This window comes from Miscanthus floridulus, chromosome 18, assembly GCF_019320115.1.
Source record: "Miscanthus floridulus cultivar M001 chromosome 18, ASM1932011v1, whole genome shotgun sequence".
Lineage (NCBI taxonomy): Eukaryota > Viridiplantae > Streptophyta > Magnoliopsida > Poales > Poaceae > Miscanthus > Miscanthus floridulus.
This window is the reverse complement of record NC_089597.1, coordinates 32,442,245-32,459,082: the sequence shown is the minus strand read 5'-3', so window position 1 is coordinate 32,459,082 and position 16,838 is coordinate 32,442,245. Positions and strand designations below refer to the sequence as shown.

Below are 16,838 nucleotides of genomic sequence, written 5' to 3'. Positions count from 1 at the left end.
TGACTGATGATAGTGAGGGGAAAACACAATCAGATAGCATGTGGTGATACCAAGGAATAATAACGTGAATCAGTTGGATACAACAACCAACGATATCCCATGGCCTGAATGTGTAGATCAATAATGATCCATATTGTATCAAATGGTTAACAATCGCATTTGCTAATACTAGTCTCACAACAGTGAGTAAAATTAACAGAAACTAGATCGACACAAAAAGATGGCAATTGGACCACAAAAAGCTGAAAATCGGGCTCAAGGTATAGCACCAGATATGATCGATTACACCACCTTACAAGTACCAATTACTAGCAAAACAAATTCAGGGAACATTCAGGGAATTTCTCAGCATGTCAAAATAACTGAACATTGCAAAGAGGTAACAAATTCACCTACTGTAAAGATGTAGAATTTTAATAAGGGGAAAAAAGGGTCAGTGGAAGTGCTGATTGATTGACAGTCAAGTTCATGATTAATCACACGCGATGCCGCAAACCAAATTGGAGATTATAGGCGATCAATATCGGCATGTAAGATGTAAAGCGCCCTCTCCATAAGTGCGTCCTCCAACGTACTACGACGAAAACAACACCCGCAAAGCGGCGGCCGGCCAAGACCCAGGACCACGCGGCCGTGCTGCCGGTTGCTCAACAGCTGAAGTGCGTCCGCCTAGTTCGGGCCTGACCCGACGCCGTAGCAAAGCGCGCGGCCCTCACGGTCACGGTCACAGTGCAGGGCTGTCATCGGGCACGAGCAACGACCCGGCGAGCTTACATCCCGATCCCCATGTCCGGCGGCGGTTCCCACCTCGAGTCACTGAGATCCGGTGATGTTGGCTAGAACGCGACCCTCGGCAATCAGCATCGATCAGGGGCGTCGCTGTAACAACAGCTCGATCGGCCCAGGGGTATTGGGTACGTACGGTCCCAGGCTCCCCGCTTCAGATCAGAATTCCCATTGAAATCTCTTGATTTGAAAAGCCCAAATCCCAGAAATGAAGAGAACGACAGTAGCATTTCATAAATTAAGGAACTGAACTCACTTGGTGTTCACGTAGAAGTAGAACAAGGCGAGGATGATGCTCATCAGGCAGGCTAATGCAGCCCCGAGCGTCACATCGGCAAGAAGCCTGACGGTGGCGGGCGCCGGGGCCGGTCCGTTGCCAGCGACAGCAGCTCCGGCAGCTCCGCCGCCGTTGCCCACGTGCGCATAGACGAGGGTGATGCCCAGGAAGAAGGTGACCGAGCCAACGCAAGGCAAAGCATGGGCAGCGCCAGCACTGATCCCGAGCGCACGGGCTGCGGCGTCACCTGCCGCTGCGGGCTGCTGGACGAACAGGACGAACTGGAGGACGCCAACCTGCAGGCACAAGATGAAGAAGGCGAGCTCCGAGATGCGCCAGTTGCCGCCGCCGCCTGCGCCCACGGCGGCGTGATGCGTGTGGCCGCTGTAGATGACCGCCGCGGCGATGAAAAGGGCATCCATCCCGGCCAGCGCCAGCATGGCCGCCTTCAGAGCGCCGTCGTCCAAGAGGGAAGGCGGAGCGGACGGGGATGCCGTGGCAGCAGCCGTGGTAGTGGTGACCGCACTAGTAGTACCCCGCTGGTCGATGCAGGATGGGACTTGGAGAGCCAAGATCGACACGAGCAGGGCGAAGCAGGCGATGTTCCGACCTGAGGCCGCCATGGGTGTGTGTGGTTTCTTGTTCTCGTGGATTCGTGCTGGTCTCAGCGACGGGAACGAGCGAGCGAGGGAGTGGAACGGGAGGATGCCTCCTGGCTTCCGGCCATGGTCGTATTTATGGTGAACTGGGGAGTACCGAGGATTGGCATGGAAAAAGATGGCAAATCTGTGCGGTGCTTTGGTGGTTGGATAAGCATAAGCTCCTCACTTTCACCGGTCTACAACTAAACGTGTAGTAATACGTAAAGGCGGTCATTTTAATGGTAAAGTACATCATCTAGTTTGCAATAGCGCATAAACAGATTCTGTCCGGAACTTGTCCAAATGAGAAGCATAAATAGAAGCCAGGATTTTGTTGTGTGTCACTGTCAAAGAAGCATCCAACAAATTTTGCTCTCTAAGTCATAGATTTTCAGTATTATATCACATCATGAGTTCATGACATCATGTCATCATTTTAATAGAATTATATCTTATCTTCTTGTGTACTACTTGGAGTAATCTAGAGATGTCCATACGCTTGCTGATTGGAGTAATCTAGAGATGTTCATACACTTGCTGAAACATTGATTCATATGCGGTTTAGAATAAACTGGGAACCTTATTAGTAGCTATTCAAATTGTCTTTCTTGAAAAAATCTATACATTTCACTCATTCTAAAATAGTAAGATATTTCCTCTTAATGAAACGGTGTCAACGGATGCGATCTCAAAAAAAAAAAGTAAGATACCTAATGCGTACCTAATGCGCACATTTTCAAATGATGGCCATTGTTTGCCATTGGTTTTACTAGCTCTTTAAGGCCCAGTTATCATTAACACAAGAAAAGACACATTATTTTGCTAATAATGATCCTTAGCAGACTCTAAACGAAACATACGTATATGGCACATTGGCATTAGTTTAACGAGAGGTCCAGCAACACACTTGAAACAAATTCAACCATTCCAAACAAAGAAGCATGGGCCAGATTAATTATCTTAAATCTGTCCGCAAATATGAAAAGGCATTGATCATGCAAATGTCAAGGTTTCAGAAATGTGATGGTACTCAAGGTATCGACAAATCTCCATTTGGATAGTGGATGCAGTAATAAACATTCAGTAATCAGTAGTGGTATGCAGGATTGTGCCAAAAAAAACGATCAAATCTTTGATTTTTGTAATCCCACTGTATTCTATAGATGGACGAAAAGGGAAAAGAAAACTACAAAAGGATGTTTGTTGCAATACAGGGCAACAGGGGGTCCAGGATCCACTAACTACATTCCTAGGTTGGGATTACTGAGCTCTTCTAGCCAAGTCGAGCTTTCCTCTCAAAACTTAAAAAAAATAAATAAATCGAGTGAAGCTGTTCGGGAGGCCGTAAACGATCGTGGATTATTTACTGCTGACTGGTTTGGTGTGAGAGAAAAACACTGTTCTTGGCTGGAAATTTACAATCGTTTACGAGCAAACGACTGGCACAATTGACAATGTGATGTGACATGTAAGCTAAGGGCGCGTTTAGTTGGTAAAATTTTTCGGGTTTGGCTACTGTAGCACTTTCGTTTGTATTTAGTAATTAGTGTCTAATTATGGACTAATTAGGTTCGAAAGTTTCGTCTCGCGATTTCTCACCCAACTGTGCAATTAGTTTTTTTTCGTCTACATTTAGTACTTCATGCATGTGCCGCAAGATTTGATGTGACACTTTGGGGTGAAAATTTTTGGAAACTAAACATACCTCTCTTTTTTTCTCACCAAGCATGTTGCCCACACCAAGAAATTCGTCATCCTAAATCAGGCTATGTACATCACCTGATCAGTGATCACCTTTACTTTGTTATAAGCAGATGGCCAGATCTATAAGTGACCTATTCCAATCTTTTACCTAGAAAGAATCGGACTGCTATGTGCTGTGAAAGGAAGTGCCTATTGAGCCAGCACAAAATACGCCGAGCGAGCAAAATTAGCAGAAGATGCAGCAGACCAGAGCGAGGAATGAAACCTGAGACGGAGAGGCCAGACGAACTAAGGAAGGACACCACTGGGCAAACCTGCCGGCTGCCGGCCTGCCGCGGTGCTAGCGCGGTGGCGCTGCCGCCCGCCCGGCCGGCGAGCGCAGGACGTTGCGGCGAGAGGTGCGCGAGCAAGCTGCTCTCGAGCTCCTCTGGCTTGGGCGGAGACCCGGAGTTGACCTGGAACATGGAGTCGTCGTCTCCTCGTAACCAAAATTTATAAGGCCGGCAAGGCTAGTGGAGTCCTGAAATTGATTCTCCACCGCTTCCTGTTCGTAATGGTCCTGTAGCAGATGCAACACCAGTCGAGTTGCCTCCCGCCCTTTTGTAATCTTCACCATTTCAAAAACAGTCTGATCCTTGTTGATGATTTAATTTTGGTTATAACTTGTCTACACTGATTTATGCTCTACTGGAAATACACTAATACAGGAGGTGTTGTCTTCGGCATACAACTCGGTGGATAGTTTCGAGTCAATTACATGAAATTCAAGTAGAAATATGGAAAACAGTGACCAAATGACGCTTGGAAAACAATATTTGGTGCATTTTTCTGTGACGAGATCAGCACGCCAGGATATACCGGCTCTGTCGCTTTGCTTCAGCTACAGAAGTCTTCTACTCGCCTTTCCATGTTGCCCGAGGCCGAAAATTAAGAACATGAACGCTTGCGTAAGTGTAAAAAAAACGTATGTGTTGACCTGTATACGCATTTGCAGGTCGAAAAGACACCTGGACTTTTTTCACACCGGCACCAAGGCCAGCCATTGTGCAGAACACCCGTTACACCACATTTCAGCAGTCAACAATAACGATACCTTTCACATTTCAGCAGTCAGAATAATACACATGAATGAATTAGTAAGTGGCAACATCTCATACTAAGTTATCAAAGCAAGTGAAAATTCATTGGCCCAAGAATACATACTAAGTTATCAAAAGCAAATGAGAATTCATTGGCCCAAGAATACAGACATATGTCCATCACAGACCAAAGCATTTCAAATTTTAGCATACCTGGTAAGTTAAATGCTCAATCACAACAGAAGCAACCATCTAAAAAAGTTAAGGCAAACAATATGAACCATACACAAAACAAGCTTGACGAAAGCAAATGTTTTCTGATGCTAATCAAGGCCTTGTTTAGATCACTCCAAAATTCCAAGTTTTTTCACTCTCTCTCCATCACATCAATTTTTGGACGCATGCATGGAGCATTAAATGTAGATAAAAAAAATAACTAATTACACAGTTTAGTTGGAAATCACGAGATGAATCTTTTGAGCTTAGTTGGTCTACGATTGGACAATATTTACCAAATAAGACGAAAGTGTTACTATTCATCGGGTTGAAATTTTTTTCAATCTAAACGAGGCCCAAGTTGTGTTATTATTAATTCCGTAATTCCTACAACCTCACACGGCTCTTCAACATTCATCTTTTCTGCACCCCCCCCCCCCCCCCCCCCCCAAAAAAAACAAAAACAAACACCTACTCTGCACCCCCAAAAATAAACACCTACTCTGCACCCAAAAAATAAACGGTGACATAGAAACTAAAAAAGAATCAGAGGAGCACCTCTTTGCTTGCTGGACAACATATGAGGCTTGCTGATATAAAAATGGGCGATAGCTCCATTAAATCTAAGGTGGAGGTGTACTTGGAGTTCCAGCAGTACAAAACAAGCAGGCCCTATAGGCCTGTCCGCTTAACTTATCAGCCGGCTTGAACTACAGTAGATTCTACAGTATTAAAGCCAGCTAGATTCTAAACCAAGTAATTTTAAACAACTACTTCAATGAAACCAAGTAAACGACTGGATTCCTATAGAAACAAAGAAATGAAAATACCACACAGTGCTGATGACATGGAGGACAAGTGTATGGCAAATATGAAAGTGAAAATGCTATGCTATAACAAAAACATAATTTAATCTGAGGTTATTGTAGTACTAGAAAGTAAACCCAGATCCAAGTAAAGTTAGTGTTCAATAGAGGCAAACAAATATGGCCAATTCAGTACACTAAAAATGCACTAATTGAATTGAAAATGTGTAGCTAAATCTCATCGGATTGATAAAACTTCATCGACCCAGATCACAGTGGCCCTAGCTAACAGCCACACACCTAGGCAGCATTGAATTGTATAGCAAATTAAAGGAATGGAATCCAAACAAATTTAATCTGCATAGGACACAATGAACCTAACAGCAACACCAAATTAAATATAGATGTATAAACATGCAATTTAGATACAAGACACAAATCACAAATCCCTGTCACATGCACACATTCAAGATAACAAGCATGTCAAACAAAAAAGGTGGGAACATCTCATAGTAACTTATAAAATATCTTAAGACTTCATTGGCGCGAGAATATAAATCTCATGTCCATCACACGCAGACCGACACTTCTGAATTTATAGCAGAACAGACAAGTTCAAAACTTAACCGCCACAGAAGCAACAAAAGATCTAAAAGAAGTTTGACATAGTACGAATTGCAGTGCGATCAAGAGGCAACCACGGCGATCAGCGGGAAGCCTAGACGCGGTCACGGCGGGGACCACCGTACTGAGGGCGGCCGAAGGCGGGGGCGTTGGAGACCTCTTGCTGGCGCTCGACGCCGGGGAGGTCGGCCATGCCGAGGGCCGCGAGCATCTCCATGGTCTCCTTGTCGACTCGGATCTCCTCGACCTCGAGCGCCGACTTCTCCGGGACGAAGTCCATGCGGCGCTCGCGCTCCTCCTCCTGCAGCTTGAGCGAGATGCCGCGGACGGGGCCGCGCTGGATGCGCCGCATCAAGTGGGTGGTGAACCCCGCCACCTTGTTACGGAGGCGCTTCGACGGCAGGATGGAGACCTCCTCCAGCACCTTTTTGTTTGTGTGGAAATCGAGGGTCATGCGGGAGTAGTACTTCTCGATCACCTGCCTGGAGGTCTTCTTAACGGTCTTGGTGCGGACGCGACCCATGGCGGCTGGTGCTGGCTCCCTCCTCTTTTCCGGCGGCGGTGGCTTCGGCTGGGCGCTGGGGCAGTGGTGGCGGCGGCGCGAGGAGTAGGGCAAGGGTTTTGGTGAGGAGAGAGAGGGGAGGTACTTATAGCAGAGGCGGGTGAGCTGGGGCTAGGGTTTCGGTGTTTGTGGAGGATCTGAGCCGTTCATTTGAGATGGGCGGACAGATATGGATGACGCAAGTTTGGGCTTTGTTGCCTGGCCCTGCTGGTGTTGGGAGTTCTTTTTGGCCCATCCGTTCATACTGGACAAGTTCGTTAAAATCGGTTCATTGTTGCGTCCAACCGCTAGCGCTCATACCGGATCTACAGGGCCGCAGGGGTTACCACCAGGCAACAGTGGCCTTTTTATTGTGCGTTTTGGGCCCCAGAAAACTTACTCGGCCGATTCTAAAAAAAAAGGAAAAAAAAACTGGTCGCACAACAATTCCACTTGTTTAGACTTTGGATGGATAGGGTCGCAGAAAAAACAACTAGTTTTGGACCTGTAGCACGTAAAGTGATTTGCAAAGTTTTATTAAGGGCGTGATTAGTGTGAGGAGAGTAACAATTGCGCATCTAGCTATAGTTTAGGCTTGGTCTTGGTCAAGTGACGCTTGAAACTTGCTTTGTAGCTGCAACTGGATACCCAATCTTGATGATTGGAGGAATTCTGATGAGCTCATGGAGAATGTAGAGGCCTTGTTCGGCTTACCCTATATTCGGCTTGTTCGGCTTCTTTTTTCAGCCGGAACAGTGTTTTTCAGCCAGTTTCAGCCAAGTTTCAGACCAGCGAACGGGGCCAGAAGATCCTAGCCGTCCAAAGTCTAACATTTGTCCGAATATAAATATTTTCCATGTTCGCTTATGCTAAAATTTAGCTTATGCTGATGCTTATGCTGAAATGTTGTGAGAGAAAAACACTGTTCTATGGCTGAAAAGTAGCTCAAGCGAACAGCGTCATTGTATTCATCATACGACACGCGCTAGTGTACACAAATGTAACTAACTACTACAGTCCAACAGCTAAACATCGATAATAACTTAATTTTTTCGAATTACAAACACGTACTAGTAATGTAAAAACCAGTACCACTAAGAGCTAAACGATGCCCTAGAAGTAACAAGTACTAGCCTTAGTGGACAGAACGGAATGAAGAAATTTATTATTGCAAAAAAAGTGAAAGTTGAGAAAAGGAATTAAAAAAGCCCAAAACATGGTCTGTCTCGGCTTCATTCGAATGGGCCTAAAAGTTTAATCAGCCACTAAAATGGGAAAAAGGTCTCTTTTAACATGCCTCAACTATTCCATATGTTCGATTTACCTCCCTCATTTAGAAAATTTGATTTTTTAGACTCCTCCAACTATTTAAATCATTTAATTTACCTACCTAAGTGGTTTTAAGAGTGGTTTTTTTGTTGACGTAGCGCCAAGTCAACCACAAGGGAGGTAAAATCAGACTTTCGCGATAGTTCAGAAAGGTTAATTAAATTTTATAAAAAATCTGTAAAATATTTTTTCAACAAAATATCCAAATATTTCCCCTAGAATAAATATGCATTCAAAAAAACTAAATCTAATTTGACATTATGAAAATTGTTTTAACTCAGAAAAATATAAAATGCGTTTCATATTTTCCTGAAATTATGTTCCTAAAATTTGAATAAATAAGTTTTGAAAAAAAATTAAATAATTTTTAGAACAAATATTAATTTAAAAATATTAAATTTTGATTTAATATGAGAAAAATCATAGAAAAGTTATTTCAACCTAGAAAATATGAAACCAATTTCATTTTTTTTTCTAAAATCATGTTTTATATTTTTCTTAGCTAGACACCATAATCTAGATCATGATTTTAGAAAAACATGAAGTCCGACATCTTGAACCTGTCCAAATTGCCTCCCTGCTGAATAGTGTGCTATCGGTGCATGTGCAAACCTATAACAGTGACGACAAAAAAGGAAGTGGTTGTGTGCATTCGGATGTTGTTGGTCAGGTCACAAAAGTCAGTTTGGGAGGCTAATAAGTCACATGCCGACTGCTGTTGACGGTCCAATGAGTCTACACACGTCATTTTTGCGATGTCCCTTTAAGAAGACACTGTTGCTACACATTTAAATCACATCATACATTCTACTAATATGCCATCAGAGTTCGAATTATATGTTTTATTTGGATTTTCCCATGCATGTTTTGATGGCTAAGAAAGACATTGCCGCCGAGGATTTTTTTTTTAGTTTGCATGGCGGGTTGCACAGCGATCCTAGCTGCGGTCTGCAATAATTTATCTTGGTCCGTATCCTTCATTTCGTATTTGTCCTACTTTCAAATTTTAGGAGACCATATAAGATTCAAATAATTCTAATAAAGGAACAAAAAGGTATAACATGGTTTTAGGAAAAATATTAAACCGGTTTCATATTTTTCTAAGTTATAACAAAATTTATGATAATAAATCAGATTTTAGTTTTTTTAATGCATATTTATTCTAGAAAAATATTTAGATATTTTTAAAAAAAATACTTCTATAATTTTTTAGGGTCATACTCTATTCCCGACTTCTATAATTTGTTAGGGTGTACTCTGTCTTCTGTATTGGCACAACACGAACTGAGTGTAGGCGTGTAGCACGCGGCGCGTACTACGGCCGGCGCACGGCTTCTCGGCGTTCTCGCCGCCAGTTCGTGTGCGTGTTGCTTTGTTTTGGACGAAAACGGTACGGATATTTATTCGACTGTCCGTTTGACCGAACAAATATGAACACTTATCTGGATAGTTACTCGGATATCTGTAATTTTTTTCGGATACGGATAATAAAACGGATATCTTAGGCGGATATCAAATACGAATGTAATATCATCGATATCCGGCGGATATCGGATAATCCGGTTAAGTATCGGATATATCCGGATATTATTCAAACGGATATTATCCGGATATTATTCAAACTTTCTCAAATGAAAAAATGGCATATATAAGGATTGTAGATCTTGATGAGCTGAACAAACTTGGTATTCAAAACTTTTCAATTTGAGACAATCTAGGGTTCCGAAAACTAGTTTGTAGGCATCGAAATTTAAAAATCACAAATTTGAACCGTCCAAACTATCTCAAATGGAAAGTTGACCAAAACAACAATTGTATATCTTGATGAGTTGAACAAACTTGGTATTCAAAACTTTTCAATTTGAAGTCATTTAGAGTTTATAATACTAGAGTCAAAGTGTTGTTTTTTCATTTGACCAAATTTGACTTGGTCAAACTTGCTCAAATGAGACACTAAATGACCTCAGATGAAAAAACTCTGAATACCAAGTTTGATCATCTCAGCAAGATCTACAATTGTTACATAGCTCATTTTCCCATTTGAGAAATTTTTATCAAACACTAGTAACAAATTCTTGAATCTCATATAGACTTTCTAAAACTATGTCACACACTTGTGAAATTTGAACTACATTTTGTTCAAACTTTCTCAAATGAAAAAATGGCCTATATAAGGATTGTATATCTTGATGAGCTGAACAAACTTGGTATTCAAAACTTTTCAATTTGAGACAATCTAGGGTTCCGAAAACTAGTTTGTAGGCGTCGAAATTTAAAAATCACAAATTTGAACCGTCCAAACTATCTCAAATGGAAAGTTGACCAAAACAACAATTGTATATCTTGATGAGTTGAACAAACTTGGTATTCAAAACTTTTCAATTTGAAGTCATTTAGAGTTCATAATACTAGAGTCAAAGTGTTGTTTTTTCATTTGACCAAATTTGACTTGGTCAAACTTGCTCAAATGAGACACTAAATGACCTCAGATGAAAAAACTCTGAATACCAAGTTTGATCATCTCAGCAAGATCTACAATTGTTACATAGCTCATTTTCCCATTTGAGAAATTTTTATCAAACACTAGTAACAAATTCTTGAATCTCATATAGACTTTTCTAAAACTATGTCACACACTTGTGAAATTTGAACTACATTTTGTTCAAACTTTCTCAAATGAAAAAATGGCCTATATAAGGATTGTAGATCTTGATGAGCTGAACAAACTTGGTATTCAAAACTTTTCAATTTGAGACAATCTAGGGTTCCGAAAACTAGTTTGTAGGCGTTGAAATTTAAAAATCACAAATTTGAACCGTCCAAACTATCTCAAATGGAAAGTTGACCAAAACAACAATTGTATATCTTGATGAGTTGAACAAACTTGGTATTCAAAACTTTTCAATTTGAAGTCATTTAGAGTTCATAATACTAGAGTCAAAGTGTTGTTTTTTCATTTGACCAAATTTGACTTGGTCAAACTTGCTCAAATGAGACACTAAATGACCTCAGATGAAAAAACTCTGAATACCAAGTTTGATCATCTCAGCAAGATCTACAATTGTTACATAGCTCATTTTCCCATTTGAGAAAGTTGTATCAAACACTAGTAACAAATTCTTGAATCTCGTATAGACTTTCTAAAACTATGTCACACTTGTGAAATTTGAACTACATTTTGTTCAAACTTTCTCAAATGAAAAAAAATGGCCTATATAAGGATTGTAGATCTTGAATCCATGACCATGACTCCATGAGACCCATGAAGCCATGAGCTTGGCTATTTCTACTCATGCCGCGAAGATTGGTGCTTGTATGATGTTTGATGTATGATGTATCTGTATCTTTATCTTATTTGTTGCTTTACTCTTTAGTCTTTTGGCTTAATCTAGATGGATTATGGACTCATAGAGTGGTGTAATGGTTTGCGCACGTATGATATATATATATATATATATATATATATATATATATATATATATATATATATATATATATATATATATATATATATATATATGCTGCTTTTACTCAATATCCGAATAGATATTTGTATCCGACCTTCTTCGAATCCGATTCATACCGTATTCGATACTCATTATTCGTATCCGTAACCGAGTCAATCCGTATTCGTATATGTATCCGAACGCTATCTGTGTCCGAATCCGAATCTGAACAGAAATATGAAAACAAATATAATATGAGTGATATGCGTTCGTATCCGATCCGTTTTCATCGCTAGTTTTCAGGTTGCGTGATGTTGGCGCTGGACTGGTCCTGCTCGGCTGATCGTCGGAACCCCATGTGCGTGTCTCCCACTCTCGCAGACAGCCTAGATCCTAATCCCCACGCGGCACCTGACACAAGCAGACAGGGATTCGCCTGCAGGAGCGGCCAAAACGGCAAAACCCCAACTCAATGGAGACAGGGACCCCAGCAGGCCAGCAGCCTTGCCGCTTGGCGCGTCGGACCACACGCTTCCGACTTCCGGGCTGGGAATGATGCATTGATCGATGCCGTGTGCGGCTACGCAACGACTAAGACGGTCTCCAACAGGATAGCCACGGTACCAAACCCCTTTTGGTGAAAAAAACGACGGTCTAACGGAACGGAGTACCCAACCCAAACACGCAGTTCGCGTCAGAGTCGAGTGGGAACCCAAATATGCATGTGTCTCTCTCCTCCACCCAATTCTCTGCTGCGCGTGGCGGCCTTGGACGGCGTTGACGAGGAAGCGGCCTTGGACGGCTCCGACGCGGAAGCGACGACGGCGGCGGCCTCCGCCTCGGCGAGGCGACAGTTCTCGGCCTTCCGCGCCGCTGACCGGAAGGGGAGAGGCTCGCGGATCCGGTCCGCCCCCAGCAGGGGCCGCCGCCACCGGTGAGCGCACCCGACCGGCCGCAGGCTGCCGCTGCAGCCCCAACGACGCGAACGCGCGGGCGCCTCCGGCCCCGCCGGCGCTACTGCCGGCCTCCTGGCCGCCGGCGCGAGCGAGTCGGCCCTGCAAGCCGCACCGGCCGTCGCAGCAAGCGGCGCGCGCACGGGCTGCCCTCCTGGCTGTCCGACGCCGCTGCCCAGTCCCCTGGCGCGGGCGCACGGGCGCCCTTGGCCCCTCCGCAGCTCCCTGGCCGCCGGCGAGCGCGTGAAGAGCGGTGCAGGCACGGGCCCTGCAGGCCGTGGCTAGCCGCCGCTTTCCTCTTGCTTTTCCTGCTGTGCGTTCCTACAGAAATGAACACGGGAGGAAGAAAGAGTGAGTCTATGCAATGCCCTGTTTTCCAGCTGCACGCCAAAGCACAGGAAGAGAAGTGACGAGGGGAGAGAGAGAGAGAGGAGAGGAGATATTTTTACCGGTGTATTGTAGACGACGGGGGAGTGATTTAGGTCGTGTGTTGGAGAATCTAAATTTTGGATGGGGATTTTTTTTCTGTGCATGACCCAAATCAGAAAATAGATGTTGTGTTTAGGTTCTTATTGTTGGAGACAGTCTAAGGACGCGTTTGGTTAGCTTCTCAGATGAGCCAGGTTGTACCTAGGCAGCCAGGCTGTAGGTAGCCAGGCCGAGCGCGTGCACATGGCCGGTGTTTGGTTATCGTACTCACAGAGCCTGTCTGTTCGGAGATTTCGTTTGGTTCACTGCATGTTAGCATCGGCTGTCTCACTGACATGTCCCGTTTGCATGCTTGCTGCGCTCGCGCGAGCCTAGCCGCGGAGGAACGAGGGTTTTTGGCGTAAGAGTTGAGTCTGGCTCACGAGAGAATCTTGCACCGCATGGGACAGGCCCCAACCTCCAACTAGCCAACCAAACGCTCGGAGCTGCATCCGTAGAGCCTGGCCGCGGCGTATGCAGGTAACCAAACGCGCCCTAAAACGCAGCGCGAATTCCTCTTGGCATTGGCACACCAGACCAGAGTTGCAGCAACCCCGTCTGCGATTGTTAAAGGAACTACTGCTGGTGTTGACAATCTGAAAGTCCCGGACAATCTATCAAAGAAGCTGAGAAAATTACAATATCACCTTCTCGTTGTCAGTGTGGAAAAAAAACTAAAAAAAAAAGACGGAGGAGCACAAAATATAGAGTGGATACTTTCGCACGCACAAGATGCAATTTGCTTGTCGCATCGATGGAAACGTCTCTCGACAGTTTGAGGTTGAAGGCGAAGCCGCGTTGCCTTGGTCGCGCGGCGCGGCGAGGATGAGTCCGTACGTGCGCTACCAGTGACAGTGATGGCCTTGATTGTAACCCAGCCGCACTAATACTCCACTGATCAAGCCCCCTACTACTCCAATGATAAATTTGCAGACTTTCGCTGACAGCCATGAACCATCACTGTCCACACAGGGCCATGTTCGGCACGATGGCCACCACGGATATCTTAGCATGATCAACGAGATTGATCAACGAGAACTTGCCACAAGATCACAACCAGATTGCAATGGGCTAAACAAGTTTTATAGCAAGCATGACACTAGGTGTGACTAGCTAGGGCATATTTGGTTTGTGGCTATATATTGCCACATCTCAAGACTCAAGTGAAGTCATCATTAACAAGTCTGAAAAGACACCTTAAGTGATAAATCAGAGTCTTACTATTTGACAGGTTTAGAGGCAAAACTTACAGCATTATATCTTATCTTTGGGCAGTGATGATATGCTTAAGATGTACTCCATAGCTGACAGAATATGCTTTCAGAGAAATTGTTAACACTCATTCAGATCTTTTTAGAGCAAAGTGCATGTGTAGTAACCCCCATAGCTTGAACAGAAGCCAGGAGAAGTTTTACAGAAGCATATAACAGAAGGTACTTATAGGAACCACCAAACTGGAATTAGTACTCCAACAAGGCCCCAAAATACTGAGCCAACTGAAATACCAAATAGATGTAATTTGCAATTTTATAGAGGCATATAACCCTGTTCGCTTCTTTTATAATCCGTTTTTTTCAGCTTATTTTTTTAGCCGGAACAGTATTTTTCTCTCACAACAAATCAGCCAGAACAGTGTTTCGACTTGTTTTTTCAGCTAAGCGAACGGGGCCTTCAAGCTCAGCTGCCAAGTCTCCAGTTCTCAACCCGTATATGGAAAGAAATGGTCCATTCCTAGGCAAAAGGCAACACATGCATTTATTGCACATTTGCATATGCCAGTGCACCAATACAAGAATCTCAGGCCTGGTTTAGTTCCAAAAAGTTTTCCTAAAAAATGCTACAGTAGACATCACATCGAATCTTGCGATACATGTATGGAGCATTAAATGTAGACGGAAAAAAAACTAATTGCACAGTTTGGTTGAAAATCGCGAGACGAACGTTTTGAGCCTAATTAGTTCATGATTGAATACTAATTGCCAAATAAAAACGAAAATGCTACAGTAGCCAAATTTCCAAATTTCACCCAACTAAACAAGGCGTCAAATCAAATCGGTAAAATTAGCAATCATCAGGTACATTCGGCAACACAGAAGATTGTACCATACGGAGTATTACTCAACCAATTCCCATATGTCTGATAGTACGAAATGGTGACAAATGCATACGCAAGTTTCGACCATAATAGACACACAAGCTCGAAACAGTATCGCAGCTGACTCCACCCCGCAGTCACAAGTAACCACAACAACCATATTGTAGTACATGATCCATCTGAATTACACATACAAAAATTTATTTATGGAGATGTTGTTGAAATCTGCTGTGGTAGGCCGTTGTCAATACCAATGGATGTAACCAGACAGCACCTCTACTTCCATGCTTTAATTTTAGTACCTGAAGACACAAGATTGCCCACATTAATTTTATGTTTAATCATCTGTATATGCAACCACCAATCTTGAACACCGCAAAAGGTAAACGATACGAGTAAATTGTAAAGATGATTGTATAAATGTATAATGAAAGGGTTGTGATTGGATGATCATTAACCATCCATCTGTTCTAGGGGAAATTAAAAGGTTCAGCTCGAGGAAGCACCGAAGCAGCACGCGGAAGCAAAGCAAATGGTGGCAAGCAGCCGGCAATGCTGCGCCCTGCGGCACGCTCCAATGGATAATTGACTCCTCCCAGCAGGCACCACCGCACCACCACCAAAGCAAAGCAAGAGGGGTTTGGGGGTTAAGGGCAAACGGGGAGCCGGGGACGCCGGAGAAGAGGCACGGGCACACGGAACACCGAGGCGGCAAGGGGAAAGGGAGGTGGGGCTGCGGTACCGTGCGGGGGCGGAGGGCGGATGCTCGGGCGCACGGCGGGCCGGCGGGGCAGCCGGGAAGGGTGAGGTCGGTCGGCGGCAGGTGGAGTTTGGGGGGAACTTACTTGGCTCCGTGGAGAGCGAGGGCCATGGCCATTAAGACGACGAGCGCCGCCGCCGCTCCGGCCGCGACCTTGGCGAGTGGGCGCAGTGGCCCCTGGATCGGCTCGTCTCCGGAGACGGCACCGCCGCCGCCCTCACCGCCGGCGCGGATGTGCGAGACGATGATGAGCATCATCCCGAGAAAGAACGTGGCCGTCGCCGCGGCAGGCAGCGCGCGGAGAGCAGCCAGGCCGAGCGCGCCGTGGCCCGCACCACCACCACCGGCGGCCTGCCCGTGCCCGAACACGATGAACTCGAGCGTGCCCGCGGAGACGCACAGCAGGAACATGACAAGCCCCGAGATCGAGCGCCGCCCGTTGCCCGCGCCGGCCACGGGGACGGCAACGACGCGGCGACCCATCAGGTGGTGGTAGATGAGCGCGACGGCGACGAAGAGGACCACCACCGCAGCCAACGGCGGCAAAAGCTCGGCCGCGCTGTCGAGCAGTGGGGCCTGATCGGATGTCGTGGTGCCCGCACCGCACTGCGAGTCAAGGAAGGTGAAGAGCTCGAGGGCGGCGAAGGCCAGACACAGGTCGGCGAAGCCGAAGGCGGCGAAAACGCTCACCATGGTGTTCGTTTGGGGAGGATCTCGAGGCGTGGAGGGAGGGGGAACCGGGGAAGGCCGGAAGGGCGGCTTGCTCGTTGGAGGAGACAGAGCTGCGTGGCCTGAGGACTGTCTCCACGAAGAGCTGGTATGCAGTGTCTCTCGTATATGCAACCGAGCTAGTGAAGCAACCTCTATTAATAGGCATCCCCGGCCCCGGCATCCGCCCATCCGGCATGAAACACAGACACGTTTACGCGTAGCTTTGGTTTACACTTTACAGAAACTACGTTAAAACTATGAGCGCGCGTTTCTGTTGAACAACTGATTGAATCGATCGAGAAGGCAAAGCTTCTTGATCTCTGGGAGAACAGTTTCCCTTTCGACGACAGGCCCTGTTTGGTTCTTTAGGCGTCTCCTAAAATTTCGATCATATCGAATGTT

At 45.0% G+C, this 16,838-nt stretch overlaps 3 protein-coding genes across 4 annotated transcripts; all 3 read right to left on the bottom strand.

Annotated features, from left to right (window-relative positions):
• On the bottom strand, positions 1-3,876 carry LOC136521562 (uncharacterized). Of its 2 annotated transcripts, none has more exons than XM_066515309.1 (2): positions 1,043-3,876; positions 1-938 (listed from the first exon to the last, which is right to left on the bottom strand). In XM_066515309.1, exons 1-2 carry the CDS (start codon positions 1,684-1,686, stop codon positions 725-727), a joined length of 858 nt encoding a protein of 285 aa, XP_066371406.1. In that variant the 5' UTR covers positions 1,687-3,876; the 3' UTR covers positions 1-724. The 2 variants fall into 2 exon arrangements, with proteins under 2 accessions (XP_066371406.1, XP_066371407.1); XM_066515310.1 differs by having other exon boundaries at positions 1-308.
• A 2,150-nt stretch (positions 3,877-6,026) lies between these two features.
• On the bottom strand, positions 6,027-6,752 carry LOC136521810 (small ribosomal subunit protein eS17x-like). The gene has a single exon (XM_066515576.1). The coding sequence runs from the start codon at positions 6,654-6,656 to the stop codon at positions 6,228-6,230; it is 429 nt and encodes a 142-aa protein (XP_066371673.1). The 5' UTR covers positions 6,657-6,752; the 3' UTR covers positions 6,027-6,227.
• An 8,194-nt stretch (positions 6,753-14,946) lies between these two features.
• On the bottom strand, positions 14,947-16,550 carry LOC136524800 (uncharacterized). Its single transcript, XM_066518046.1, has 2 exons — positions 15,811-16,550; positions 14,947-15,267 (listed from the first exon to the last, which is right to left on the bottom strand). The coding sequence occupies exons 1-2, from the start codon at positions 16,416-16,418 to the stop codon at positions 15,261-15,263; spliced, it is 615 nt and encodes a 204-aa protein (XP_066374143.1). The 5' UTR covers positions 16,419-16,550; the 3' UTR covers positions 14,947-15,260.
• Positions 16,551-16,838: the final 288 nt, after the last annotated feature.

Bases quoted from the DNA above. Each gene is read 5' to 3' on its own strand.
- LOC136524800 (XM_066518046.1), bottom strand. From the start codon at position 16,418: ATGGTGAGCGTTTTCGCCGCCTTCGGCTTCGCCGACCTGTGTCTGGCC.
- LOC136521810 (XM_066515576.1), bottom strand. From the start codon at position 6,656: ATGGGTCGCGTCCGCACCAAGACCGTTAAGAAGACCTCCAGGCAGGTG.
- LOC136521562 (XM_066515309.1), bottom strand. From the start codon at position 1,686: ATGGCGGCCTCAGGTCGGAACATCGCCTGCTTCGCCCTGCTCGTGTCG. The intron at 939-1,042 runs GTGAGTTCAGTT...TCTGATCTGAAG, and splicing joins TACTTCTACGTGAACACCAA to CGGGGAGCCTGGGACCGTAC.